The sequence below is a fragment of the Acromyrmex echinatior genome, chromosome 7 (genome assembly GCF_024713525.1).
Source record: "Acromyrmex echinatior isolate Ae372 chromosome 7, ASM2471352v2, whole genome shotgun sequence".
NCBI lineage: Eukaryota > Metazoa > Arthropoda > Insecta > Hymenoptera > Formicidae > Acromyrmex > Acromyrmex echinatior.
The window spans coordinates 7,299,070-7,314,255 of record NC_141858.1 but is presented as its reverse complement, the minus strand read 5'-3'; the positions used below and the strand labels follow the sequence as shown (position 1 = coordinate 7,314,255).

The 15,186-nt window shown below is 33.6% G+C and overlaps 1 protein-coding gene and 1 pseudogene across 11 annotated transcripts in view; one reads left to right on the top strand and one right to left on the bottom strand.

The window, feature by feature from the left end:
* The window catches only part of LOC105153659 (A-type potassium channel modulatory protein DPP6), a 635,032-nt gene that overhangs the window by 511,561 nt on the left and 108,285 nt on the right, over window positions 1-15,186 (top strand). For all 11 annotated transcript variants that reach the window (XM_087408058.1, XM_087408059.1, XM_087408062.1 and 8 more), the window contains one exon: window positions 15,100-15,152. In XM_087408058.1, coding sequence (XP_087264184.1) covers window positions 15,100-15,152 — 53 coding nt within the window. The remainder of the gene's footprint in view (window positions 1-15,099; window positions 15,153-15,186) is intronic.
* LOC147909128 (uncharacterized) lies at window positions 2,097-9,520 on the bottom strand (annotated as a pseudogene).

The window sequence follows — 15,186 nt, the reverse complement described above, 5'->3', positions numbered from 1 at the left end:
CACGCGGCGGACGAGTGTTTGCGTCAGTGAAACTCTGCGTGAGTTTGTCAGCGAAGAGCACCGCGGTTGGCGAAAAGCTGATCTCGTCGCAGTGCGACGCGCATAAACTTATCTTTGCGCGTCAAAGAGGCTCGCGATCAGCGTATATTTCTATCTCTGAGCACATGGCATCACCGCCGATAAGCTTACTGATGCCACTACCGCAATGCCGAGGGAAAAGCTTTCGTAGAAAAATCGGAAAGGTTAGTTAGAATTATATAATAAATCACCTCTTCTTGTTTTCTTCAAGTACAAAATATTTTTTATTTGATACTTTTTTTAAAAAAGAAGGGTGAAAAGGAAACATATATAATTTTAATTTTTTTATGTTGATTATATTTTTGCTAATTCTTATACAAAAATTTAATTATTCAGAAACAATATTTACATTTTTATATTACAATTAAATATTTACATTTTTATATTTTTACATTTTTACATTAAATCATTCAATAAAATTCTAATAAAAATGTTTTTTTGCAAAAGTAAGGTACTTATATTTTATTATTTACAGAAAACTTAAATTCAAGTTTTTTTTTACATAATACTTAAATATTATGCAAATAGATGGAAAACTCGCGAACTTAAAATATAAGTGAGAGAAAGAAAAAGAAAAGGAAGTCTCTCGTTATTCTCTTCTGAAACCTTACGGAAAGGAATAGCGATAACCAATACCGGCGCGTACGTCTTTGTTTCGTTTCGCGTTACAATTTTGTGAAACGCGGTGCATTCGGATTACGCTAAAACACAAATTTATTACTGCCCCTCCCGTTTCTTCTTCTTCTTTTTCATCACGCCTTTCTCTCTCATTATTCATTATTAATTTCCTAATATTATTAAAATTTATAATTCGAAAGTTCTTATAACTTAATGTTATTCGTTTAACTTTACAAATCTTGTGTCGGCGATTTACCGATGTACGAATGACGTACGCGTAGAATTTTGGACTCCCGGACACGAACGACTCGATAAAACTGCCCCGTCCATAACTTTCGAGTTCGTCCGTCATATCGTCCAGAAAATTCCCCGTACACGGCTCATACTCGCTCGGTTCGACTCTGCTTACATAAATACACGAGTCTGTATCGCAATATAAAACGCGACTATCTTCTCTAGATATTCGTATAATGTCAGTCATGCTTGTGATGTCATCCATGCCGCGATTATAGGGTTAGTTTGTGCAACGTTTCTTCGCATAGTCACCACGAAACATATATTATCTTGTCGTTGATAGGTAATTGGTTATTTCGTGTTCTGAAGGTTCGTCGTGAACAAGGTTGTCAAACGTTCGTATTTTTTTTACGATCTCTGTAGGCAAATTGGTTCGTTGACCGAATTTACCTTAGAAAGAATTTAAGCAAAGCTTTGCGACCGAACGTAAATTTAAGCAGAGCTTGGATTTCGGACGATATTATTTCTATCGAGAACAATACCCTCAGTTTCTTCGTATTTCCGAAGGTAATACTGTTCCTTATTCTCATCCAGGCATTCGCTCAGCCATCCGTTTCCTGCTTTAATTTAAAAAAACTATTGATATATTCGACAAACAAACCACCTTGCCTCATACAAGGATTGTGTGACTGTAAATTGTTATATTTCGCTCACATTCGTCACCTTTCTCGACGGCTTTGCGCAATTCGCAGGATTGCCATGCACCTACGAATTCACGATCGGCGGGGAGAGCGTGAGTGCATTCGACCTGCGAGAACGTTTCGCAGCAACTATGACACAGCCTGAATAACAATTTGCCTTGTACGCGGTACGGGAATACAGAGTGAAAGAGATCGCGTGGAAGAAATACTGTGCACCGAATGATACCCTCGACACAATCAAAATTAAAATTCGGAGCTACCATTTAACTTCGAACATTATTCTCCGATATAAATCATAGGTTGGCCTAACGAAAAAGTACCCGTTTTCAATACGTACAGATATATGGAACACACGTCCACATAATGTATTTTCTCTGTACCCATAATTTCGTATCGGATTACGATATTTTCCGTACGGCCATCAAAAAATGCTTCGCGAGAGTCGAGAGGAGGGTTGATTAGCATCTAGGTTTTCAAGAAAATTGTGCATCTTGTGATTCTCGCGCTTTTCTCGTGCAAATTCATACTCTCATCACATTCCCATTTCTCCATCACCCTATATTCACGTTGTCGAAGATGCCATGTCATTGCGAGAGTTCGTTTGTATCTTCGCGTCTCGGACGTAAGTTTCCTTTCACGATTGATTTGACTGTTGGGACAATCATGCCAAAAACAACTGTGAAATTGTAACTCATAACATAATGTCTCATTCACTGATTCGACTTCGTAATATCTGTCGATGTATTCGTATGGTAATTCGATACTCGCGGCCTGTAGTGCTTTGTGCGAGTGATTGTCTTTATCTATATCTACATCCGGTGGAATGATTCCTATTTCTTCCTCGCATAGAAAAGTTTTTGCGAAAAACTTTCATACACGTGGAAGCGATACATTCTACGAATGGACACACGTCTCCGCATTCTAAGAAGATTTTTCTGAACGTCATGCACGCACGTCAAAGAATATCTACATCATTCCGACAATATTTTATTATTTCTTGTTTGAAATAAAAAATGAAATTCGATTGCGACATTTCCTCGTGCCAAACCATAATACGCTCGTGTTCCTCGGGTTTCATTTGCTCGGGCGAATAATAGTGAGCGTCAGGTATTGATCCAATATAATTTTGATTTTGCAGCGTATTAAATAAATGAGGAAAAAAACCTTTACCCAAAGTATTCCGCAACCCAAAAGCCTTGGGTAAATCGGATAAACGCATAGATATATAATTTGATTATCAATAAATTTTGTACCAATCGTCATAATTTTCGTCCCGTTCAAAATTACCCGAGGTTCTTCCGTTATTCCTGACTTTTCAATGAGGTACTTTAAAATTTATAAAAAAAAACTAATAAATTGAGCGTCAAATGTTTTAGCACACAACCTTCCTCGTGATATCAACAGATTTCGTTAATTCTTCGGCCAACTTATGCTGTAACGAAGAACACTGGTATCTCACGGATTCCCATCTTTCTTACATTATACGCGATATAGATAATTTTTTAAAAGTATTTAGATGTTCGCGTCATGAAATCTACGAACTCTTTTACAGGATCTCTACTAAATATGAATTCGCGTACTCCACACCAACAACATGGCCTTTATTCTCGCGCACGCTTCGCAAATTTGTTGTACGACGCAGAATTGGAACATGAATTCTTACGTTCTCCGTTCCTTCAGCGTCTCATTTTGTCGCGTTTCGAAATCATAAAACAAATGCGACGCGATTTTTTTTAACACACTTGTCCGTGTCTTCGACGTCATTCGTATTTGTTTGCGAATTTTCTTCTCGCGATGCTATAGTACTCATACCCTCTCCAGGGTTTTCTACTGAGGTTTTACGACAAAGAGGCCGCATGTAACATAAATGATGCGAAGACTGTAACGATCGACAAGTTTTACAATAATGGTACGTCGCAATTTTGTCGCGATTTTGAATTAATCAATCGCCCGCATCCGTTGCAAATTTTAATGCATTCATAAACGTTTGCGAGGGATTGATTATATGATCCCTGCGCTCGATGACATTCGGAACACGGATGCCCGAAGAAAACGCGAACGCACGGATCGCACTTAATCAACTCAACGTCGAGGTGTTCGCAAGATGGAGCAGCGTGGATATTTTTTTTGCATCGATAACCTCTGTCGCTACAAAAGCTCACGTTGCATGCTACGCAATATCCTCCGCGAGGCGGCTTTTAAATTTATTATAATATAGGATTATAATGTCGCGAACCCTCGTAATATATTATATTTAAACGACACGAGGGTTCGCTACGGAGGAAAGTAACGCGCAGCCATCGTACATTGGATTCTCGCCTCGACCAAAAGTACTGAAATTATATATCATAATTGCAATATTTTCGGAAGTGAGAATCCGTTGGAATTACTCGATTTCGCAAATTCCACAACCTTCTTCGGGAATCGTGACCAACGGATTAATTCTTCGGCCAACTTAAGCTGTAACTAAGAATGCTGGTATCTCACGGATTCCCATCTTTCTTGCAGTTCCCCAATGCAGTTGTCCACGCTCTTGATGTACGCGAACGGGGAAAACACAAATTGTCTGTGTTGTTTATTTGCAAAATCGAGCGTTTGGCTATATCTTGGCGAGTTCATCTATTAGATTGACGTCCGCGACCGGCAGGTACTGAGACTTTGAAAATGCGCACTGTAAAATTTTCTGCGATATCGAATCCTTCAGCACTTTGCGCCAGCGAATTCACCGAGTTGCCGTGTATATGTTTTCGTGAGTTAAGCGCGTGCTGGACGAAATGATAGACTAGCCGGACTACGCGCTAGATCCGTCGACTTGAACGATAATCCTATCTAATCGTTCGGTTCGCACGAATGTAGCGCATACGCCCGAATTTCACAGAACGCGCTTTCTATCCAATGAACGATATCAATACCTTCGGATGGCGGACGTATCGTGAAAGTTGCCTTCCTCCCTAGTATCGCAAAATTCCTAAACCGACGCCCTTAACTCAATAAAAGTTATCTCTAACCTCTTGCTGACGATGATAATCCTGCCGGTGATGATTATTTTCCTCCTGATGATGATGCACCTGTTGCCGTTGCTGCTGCTGCTGATGTTCATCGTCGATGGAGTCCTCGAAATTTTGCGAGGATTCTTCTTCCAAGGGAGCGTTTTCGTCCCTTGCATGTCGCAATGTAGAAGCAACCGCGGCGGTCAGAATGGTCAGAATGGTCAGCACCACCGCTAGTTTGTACTATAAAAATAAGTTAAACAAATTTTATTAATCTGATAACATTGCTATATATATTAAGTCAGAAACTTATACTACTAGTCATAACATTACAACATGGCAAGATAACTCACCTACAGCTGTTTGCACATGATCTTGCGAGGATAATGTTTTTCTTTTTTTGTAAATTTTAATATTCCGGCGACATAGGCAGAACAGGAGAGTACGAAATATCTGATAAAAATATCTGCTTAAGTATCTCGAGCAACAAACAAATTTAAAGTAAAAAGTAAAAATATTATTATCTTCATTTTTAAGAGGTACATAATATCTGTTTTCCTTCTTCCTCTATTGCCTTCTGAGTTACTTCTTCCTCGTCACGTAGTTCCTCCTCCCCATCATCGCCGTTATCATCAACGCTATGTCCTCAACATTTGCATTGTCCTGCTCCTCATTATCAGCAGCATTATCATCGGCATCATCATCATCATCATTATCATCATTATCATCATCATCGACACCATCATCGACATCATCATCGACATTATCATTGTCAATATTCTTATTATCTTCCTCCTCTTCCACCCCTCTCCTCTTTCTTCTCCTCCTCCTCCTCCTCTCCAGACTCCACATCTTCCTACGTTAGTTCCTCTCGCTCTTGTTCGATTTCCTGCGCTAAAAAGTAATTTTTGTTGTTATTATTATTTTTGTACTCTATATATAACTAACTCTCTTTATTCGACTAATTTATTTTTTTAAAGAATTTGAACGTTATGGAAATACCTGGAGTGAAATCTGGAGAGAACAATGCTCGAATCGAATCAGACGGACTCAAATCACATTCCAATCATTACAATCATTGTTGTTATCATCATCATCATCTAAAACAAAATTGATTTTACTTTAAATCCGAAGCGCCACTACGGTCTAAGTATTAAGATGTTGAACTAATATATATATTTTTCAAACGAATGAATTAATTTCAGAAATGATAATTACGTGTCGATATGGTTGTCGACATTAACGCAATTGATCTGAAATGTTAATAATCCCCCCAAAAATCCCCAAATTAATCTTAAAAAACTGTAATAAACTTATTGCGAAAAAATATTGCCTCGGCCGGGAGTCGAACCCGGATCTCTTGCATTCCGTGCGAGCGTCCTGAGCCTTTAGACTACCGAGACCTTAGCAATAATTCTTCGCAATAACCGATATGTATCGAGAGTAACGCATTATTTCAGCGCGCGTTTATAAACAATAAGATAGGAAACAAGACCGTTTTATGTTAAATAACATTACTTTAAATCCGAAGCGCCACTATGTTAATAACATTTCAGATCAATTGCATTAATATCGACAACCATATCGACACGTAATTATCATTTCTGAAATTAATTCATTCGTTTGAAAAATATACATATTAGTTCAACATCTTAATACTTAGACCGTAGTGGCGCTTCGGATTTAAAGTAATGTTATTTAACATAAACGGTCTTGTTTCCTATCTTAAAATTGATTTTATTCTTTATCGCATTAGATCTATATTATATGAACTATATTTCTCGGTAAAATACTTATCAATTACGATGACAAGAACGTCACGCAGAGGCGGAACATTATTTTCCGGTTCAATTCGTGCTCTTCCTAGAAAAAAATAAAATATTTTAATAATCGAGATTTCTATAAACGTTTAATTAATATTTATTTCTCCAAAACTTATTCGCTGATACTCCCTTCTCTTCTTCTCTCACAGGGTGACGTTGCCTTAAACTAAGTCGTCCTACTGGACGCCTCCTGCGATGCGGTAGCGTTCGTCCTCTAATACAGTTCGGTTCTATGAAATAAATATTATAATTTTATTATAAAGTAAATTTTTAATGCTAATATATATTCGATTTTATTTTAGAAATTATTACTGCTTACCTCTTAGTCCAGTGCATCGCTTGAAGTCAGTTATGTGACCTCCTGCGTTATCCTCCTCATGATCAAAACACTCACGTATAATGGGCGATTATATTTTTCAGTCTCTCGTCACCACTGCAATGCCCCAGTTTGTGCATAATGCACTCTAATGTGCTGGAGCATTCACTCACAAAATTTCCGAAAGTGGAATAATTTTTTTCGCCATTATCTGACAACTTTGCCAGATAATCGGCTGCAACTAACTTTTTATTTAAGTTGCTAGCAACAATGAAAAATTTGGTGAGTAACTCGCGAAGTTCCATTTTTTAAATATGAAATTAAAAACTCGCAAATAGTAAAATCACTCAATCCACTTCAGAATCTGAATGCAGAATTAAACTTTAGCTTGATCAGTGCGTGCTATTTATGCTCGTAGCGATATTCATAAAATTCCACTCTCCGAAAAGAATCGCTAAAAGTTTCTAGTCCCTTTATTGACTGATAGATTTTAACAATTTTGATAATCGCCTTCTTTACTAGAAGTGATTTTCTCGTAAAATTTAGAGAAGTAGGAGACGACAAAAACTTTCTAGTTATATCCAGCCCCATATCTGATCTAATTCCGTTTCTCTCCCATAAAAAATTATCTCGAAAAGCATCACTTCCCTCGTATTACCCTAATAATAATCTTTAGTTCTCGTTTTCATTTTTATCCGGAAAAGTTTTTGTCACACTATAAAATTTTTATTGTTACGATGAATTTAAAAATTTTCCTTCTGTTTTTTTTTTGTATCTTCTCACTTGAAAGGATTTTCACGCAATATTAGTCTACGACTGATAAACAATAAACTTTTTAACAAAAGAACAAATACAATTTTAATGGAAATTCCTATATCTTGCTTGACCAACAATATCACATAATTTTTGTTAGTTTTTCCTTCTTTAAGATTTGCCTCGTCATGAGAAAAAAATCAAGACGAACATTGAACATGACTCCCTTCGTTTAAAACTTTTCTCACGTTTATTAATGTAATTAATATTTAATTTTAATATTCTACAAATTTCCGTATATTACACGTTATTTTTTCCCTTGGGAGTATACACAAAAGTTTTAGAAAAAAGGAAGACGAATAAATTTTTTTGCACTATCATTATCCAACTCAATTTAACATTTTTTTCATCCCTGTTCACCTCTGTCTCTTTAAACATTAATGAATTTTCTAAAAAAGTAATAAACCAATCGTAAATTTGCTTTAAATCAAAGATGCTTCATAAATTTCTTCTTGTTTTTTTTTTTAAACTCGATGGTTATTGATGTACTAATTCTTATTCGTTAGAAACTACCCACGAGCTAAATCAATTCTTTTTTTCTTATGATTTATTGCAAAAAAATTTTTTCTTTTTGGCTGGTCAAATTCTTTCCACTGTTATTTTATAAAAAAAGCAGGAAAGGAATCGTAAAACGTTCTTTTTCGTTTCTGTTCGTTCTCGTTTTATCTCATTGCTCTCCTCTCCTGACTTCTGGGGTATAAATTATTTTAAATTTTTTAGAAAAATTTAGAGAAAGTTTAGGTTTTTTCATTTTTTTTTCATTTGATCGCGCAGAATAATTTTATTACGTAGCGTCGGAGAGGGAGACGATGTCGACGGTACTATTGAAAGTCTATTTCATTGGAGTCTCGTCATCCGCAGCTTCAGCTTCGCGAACAAACAAGTACTGTGCTTCTTGTGTTTTTGATTGTCATCTTGGTTCACTTGATTTTGATATTATTGCGGCGTAAGAACAATGGTCCAAAAAATACTAATAATTCGGACATGGGAATGTACTCCATCTTTGATTCTTTCAAGATACGTAACGACGATGAGAGAAGAAACGCTCGATTTCATATGTTGCTAGCAACAACGTATGGTTTTAATACGAAGACGACTTACGTAGGAAAGAACGAACGAAGGAATCTTCAAATCTCTTGTAAAATTAAGCGGATACAACGCGGATGGAATTTATATCAACACCGACTGCTGGCAACAGTTTCAAGATCATATGGGATTCATGAATGAGTATTTAAGCAGCTACGAGTATAACAGAGTGAAACCTAATGTGTTGTTATAAAAAATATCACCATCAACTTTACTACATCTTACGGGGCAAAATCAATATTGTTAGCGTATAAGAAGAAGAGGAAAATTCCAATGGAAATCTTCGAAAAGAAGAGGACACGGACGATTCAACTCCACCGGCGAAGAAACGAAGAACCTATGTAGCGGCAATTGTAATGCAGAAAATTACCTTCCTCGAACTGCAAAGCATAATAAAGTGCGTCGATGCGCGTTTAAAATAATTAGAATCTTTATCCGATAATGTTAACAAGTGTGCTCTATATATTTAATTCAATAAATCGAACTGAAACTACCTGTAAGTTTTATTAATCAAGAAATTATAAAATTAACGTTGCGAGGTAATTACGAAGATATAGACCGTAATGCACAAATTAACTTAACTTTTCTTGATATGTATTTCAATAACATTTTTAAATTAACTTCATTAAGATATAACGAAATTTTTCATATAATTCTCTCGAAGCGAAAATCTTTGGCTTAATTTTTCTAAAAACTTTTTTTAGTTTATTCTCATGCAAACTATGTATTTCATCTTCTTTGAAAAAAGGAATTTGTATTAATAAATATATTTTTGTATAACATAAATCCACGTTTCTTACCACTCACTTTCTTATCATTCATATCCTCCAATAACCAACTTTTTTCTCTACATATTTCCATTGTTACATGTATAACATAGATCTTTAAATAAAGTACAAGAAGTACAATACAAATTCATAAAATCCTTGTCATACATCATAAAAATCATACTCTCGCTCGAACGAGTGAGTCATCACACCGGAGACGACGCGTCAGTTGAACATGTTCGTTCCTGTTTTACCTCCCCTTCTTCCTAGCAAAAGTAAGATTCCCAAATTTTCGTATAAGATCTCATCTCTAATAAATAAAAAACATTCATTAAAATGCCAATCCGTCGGAGACATTGTGTCGCGCCAATAAAAAAAATGACTGTTATAAAACCGCTCGCTATTTATGCCCTGGTGTTCGTACTTTGCCATCACGACAAAAAATGTTACAGTCCCAATCTCCACTCACTATTTTTTCGTATTTTATTCTTCATTTTGTCTGAGGTTCTCTATCACTCCCCTTCTCTAATCACCTTGTGGATAGGTATGGTGTGAACCAATTAGATCTTTGTCAAGTATAGGGCGAACCAATCAGAACGCGTCCTTTTTCCAAACTGACCCGTCTAGGCCACGTCCATGGCGCTGGAGGGAGACGGCGGCGTGGAGGAGGTTTGTTTTGACGCCCCATGGCTACCCATATACTATTAATTATAATTTTCCGATAAGTTTCAACGGTCCATTTCGACTATACTTAGTCCTCATCAATCACAGAAATATCAGTATTGCCGGTTCTACAATGAGTCGATAGTCTTAAGTTTTATGTGAAGTTGACCAACTTGTACGATTAATGCTGATTGGTCAATTTCACCGATTAAGTCTAAAGATTTCCGACTATAGACTCATTGTAGACCCAGCATATTACAAAATATCCAAATATCTAATTATATTATGAGGATCATCTCACATTCGAGTTACAATAGGTAATATAACAGATTTCTAAGAATCATGTCACCTTTGTGTACAAAGGACGATATATCGCAACCATATTATATGTAGTCAAACTTGATAAATAATAAACGATGTAGTAAAAAGTCATGATTTTGAACCAATTCATCGGTTAATAGCGAGAAAGGGCAGTCAATATGAATAAAAGAATAAATTCGAGTCGTATTAATGATGTAGCTTGATGTCAGATCATATAAATAGTTGTATTTACGTCTTTAATAATATTGGTAGATGAACTAAATAGAATAAATTATCATCAAAATTGATGCTATAAAGAAATTACAGTTTGTAACTTAAAAACTATCTTTAATAATTAAAAAATATATGGTAAACCGATAATAAATTATAACTTTATGTACGTGTATATATAAAAATTCATTTGAATAAAAGCCACACGAAATATAAATAACAAGCACTTCAAATTTATAATGTCAATTAACGAAATTAAATAATTATCAAGGAATAAAGAATAAAGATTATGCAACACTTACATTAATATGAAGGCAAATACAAAGTTATATAGGATATCCCATTTTAATCACTTAAAATATCTTTTGAACAGTGCATTTTAAGGAAAAATGTTTCAACAAAAGTTTTGGGACTTTGAGGAGGACATAAGATGATGCCATTGGTTTTATTTTAGGTGGCGTCGTCAGGACAAGATTATTTTGAATTTTTTAAACGGAATTTCCCATTTTTCGTTACGTATTCTTGTAGCTTACCTTGAAAGCTTTCTAAAACATTGTAATTAAGTTTATTATTATTAAATATTTTTCGAGATATAAGGCTTGCAAGTTACAGCACCGCAAGCATTAGCATTACGCAAGGTGCCCAACTGACAGTTAAAACCTCTTTAATGTTGTTCAGGATCATTTTCTGAATAACATTTGTCAAGTTCAAAGTCATTGAAGATTGTATATCTTATTTTCATTTTTTTTTAAGTAGAAATGAATTTTTAGTACAACAATAAAAATAAGAGGAACAATCTGCAATAACCTTGATCTTGACAAATATTATTCACAACATGATCCTGAACAACATTTAAGAAATTTTAGTCTTCGATCGGACACCTTGGGTAATGCTAATGCCGGCGGTACTGTAACTTGCAAGCCTTATAACTCGAAAAGTACTTAATGAAAATAAGTTAATTATAGTGTTTTGGAAAGCTCTTGAAATAAACTACAAGAATACGTAATACAAAATGGGAGGTTCCGTTTAAAAAATTAAAAGTGATCTTGCTCTGACCTTGACGACGTCACCTAAGGTCAAACTAATGACATCATCTTATGTACCTCTCGAAGTCCCAAAACTTTTGGAAAAATGTTGGAAACATTTTTCCTTAAAATGCACTGTTCAAGAGATATTTAAGATGATCGATTAAAATGGGACACCCTATATATAATGATAAGTTAGCAGCAGTCTATTACAACTGTAAAATACAGAATTTAGATCGGTTATATTCACTGATACAAGATCAATCTTAACTGTGAGAGAGTATAAACGCAAATGATACCATATGTACGTCAAAAAGTCAAAAGACAAAAGAACTGAGCGCTGTCGTTTTTGTTATTATTAGAAAATAAATTTAACACATAAAAATGTATATGTCTAGAGATTCGGTGTCTTTTTTTAAATTTATATCATTTAACTGTTCTTTTATATGTTGTGTTTTCGAAATGTCTTTTATTGTAATTTGATTCCGTATTCATTATTCTAACATTCTTCTAAATTAAAATTATGATTGTATTGTAATATATGTTCCGTTATAACTGAATGCCTAGATGAGTCAAGCTTTATATTTTTAATATGCTCATTTATTCTGATATTGAGTTTCTTCTTCGTCTGTTCCACATAAGAAACGTTACAATTATTACATTGAATCTTATAAATTACATTATTATTTTCAGAAATTACTTTTTTGTCTTTATGCGCTTTTATATTAAGTGCGCAACTAAGTTCTCGCTGTTATTTTGCACTTTCATCAAAATAACAGCGAGAACTTGTATGTATGTGGTTGACTGTGTGACGCTGTGGATAAATGGAAGTACAAAAAACTTTTTCTTTATAAATTACTTTATTATATTGGCAGGAACGTTGTTGTCATCTTTCTTGCGTAGTTGCCGTCTTTTTTGCTGAGAGTAACTTTTTTATTCTTGTATTGAACAGTTTAAATATTAAATCTAACGGATATACGTTGTTTAAAAGAATACGAATGCACATTTCTAAATTTTTTTTTATACAACTTGGATGTGATAATAGAATTGCTCGATTCACTAGACTATACGGTACTGATTTTATGACACAGAGAGTGATTAGACAAAAAAGAAAGATATCTGCCCGAATACGTCTTTTTTTTAAACCAATCCACAGTTATCACACAATTTGCTTTAAATAACAAGTCCAAAAAACTTATACTATGCTTTTCTTCAATAGTTCAGGGATCGGCAGATGGGCACTGCTTGCGAGCGTCCAGTTGCAATAGTTGAATGCGTTGGCCAATAAATGATATAAGGAAAAATAATAAAGGGGTATCACATTTTCTTTAGGGGAAGACGCATTTTCTTTCTCTTGTATAATTTTGGTTCATATGTAAATATATAAAAATATGTAGAAAAAAAAAATAAGTTAATTAAAAAAATTAATTAGAAAAATAATCTTACATAGTTTGAAATTCTTTTGCATTATGTAAATATAAATTGTCTATATATGTTTTCTTTCTTTTTATAATCGCTGTTCGACACATTAGAAAAATATTTAGAATTGAAAAATAATTAAAAGAACAATTTTTGTTTTGTTTTTAAATAAAAACAGATTAAAAAATGGAAAAAAATGTATATAATCATATTTAATAATATATAAAAAGTATATATAATTATATATACTTATAGAATATTGTATAATTATATAGATATATATATTTTATATATAATATAAAAAAAAATAAAGAATTTCAGATACCGTTTAGGAGAAGTATTAAAAAATATTCTTTTATACAAATTTAGATAACTCAGAATTAATACAATATAAAATAATAACGATGTATGTTTCGAAAAAACGTTCTTATTTATAACAATATGATAATGATAATATTTAATTCAAAAGTATTTGATTGACGATTTGATATTATTTGCGAAATAAGTGAGTTGTGAATGAAGTTGACTGTAGACATATACAATAACTGGGCATTCGCGGGTGCCCGCGAGCGCTCGTGACTAATTTCAGCATTTTGCCGATCCCTGCAATAGTGAATTGTAACCTTTTGTGTATACTATTGAAGGTCTGATAGATAGACGAAATATGATCGGTGGGGGTCGCCATAATTATATCATCCATGTATTTTTTTAATTGTTTTTAAGTTACAAATTGTAATTTTTTTATAGCACCAATTTTGACGATAAAATTTCCATTTAGTTTATCTACTAATATTATTAAGGACATACATACAACCATTATGATCTGACATCAAGCTATATCATTATATAATATGACTGGAATTTATTTTTTTATTTATATTGACTGCCCTTTCTCGCTATTAACTGATGAATTGGTTCGGAATCATGACTCTTTACTACATCGTTTATTATTTATCAAGTTTGACTATATACGATATGATTGCAATATACCTTTGTAACACGAAGGTGAGATGATTCTTAGAAATCTGTTATATTATCTATTGTAACTCGAATATGAGATGATTCTCATGATATATTAATATAATTAGATGTTTGGGTATTTATGTATTTCTGCGGTTAATAAGGCTATGCATAATCGAAACGTACCGTTGAAACTTATTGTCGGAAAATTATAATTTGTGGTTAATAAATATTATTTGATACACATAACTATAGCTCGTTTAATATACTGACATGAGTTTTACTATTTATTAACTTGTTATAAGTTATACAAGAAGAATTGATATTATTTACATTGTAATAAAAAATTTTTTATGCATATAAGAAATTATATAAGGAGTTATTAATAAATGAAATGCTATCGAAAAAATTACAATTTGACAATTTAACATATACTATTAGGCGGTAGAAACGTTTACTTACATTGAAATAGTTTTCGCAAAAGAAGTTCAATTTGCTGTTTTTGAGATTATCTCTCCGAACGGCATCAAACTATTATTTATGAAATTAATAACATTTTCATAATTATAGTGCCCCAAAACAAAAGTTTCAAAAGTTTCGTCTTGTGATACTATTGCGAACACTTTATTTGGTGTACTTTTGATTGTATTGCCACAGAAAGGGACAAATCACGTCTTATATGTTTTAATCGTTGTCATTCCTATTAAAACATCGAGATACTAATAGATACCATATATGGCATGTAACATTGCGACCGCTCGGGTAACTTCGAGCATGATCGACGCGTTGTCGACTGAGTTTGAAATAATATTTTATAAAACCTAACTGTCTCAATTATTACGAAAAAAAAATAAAAAATAAAAAAGGTCTTTTTTTTCTATTAAATGCCTATAAACTTTTTATTAAAAAAAAAAGTTACATTTAAAAACCCAATGGATACAATATTTGTCTTGTGATGTTAGATCGAAAAGATTATCGAATTTTGCAAGAAATAACTTTATATTTGACCTTTCATTAATTTCAATCTAATTTTAACAAATCGAATGAAGAAATATCCCTCTCGTTTCTGTTTCAGCTGTATCGTCATACATACCTGGCGCATTACAGGATCGTGAACCTGGAGACTCTGTAAGTAAACGAGCCATGTTTGTGACAATCATAT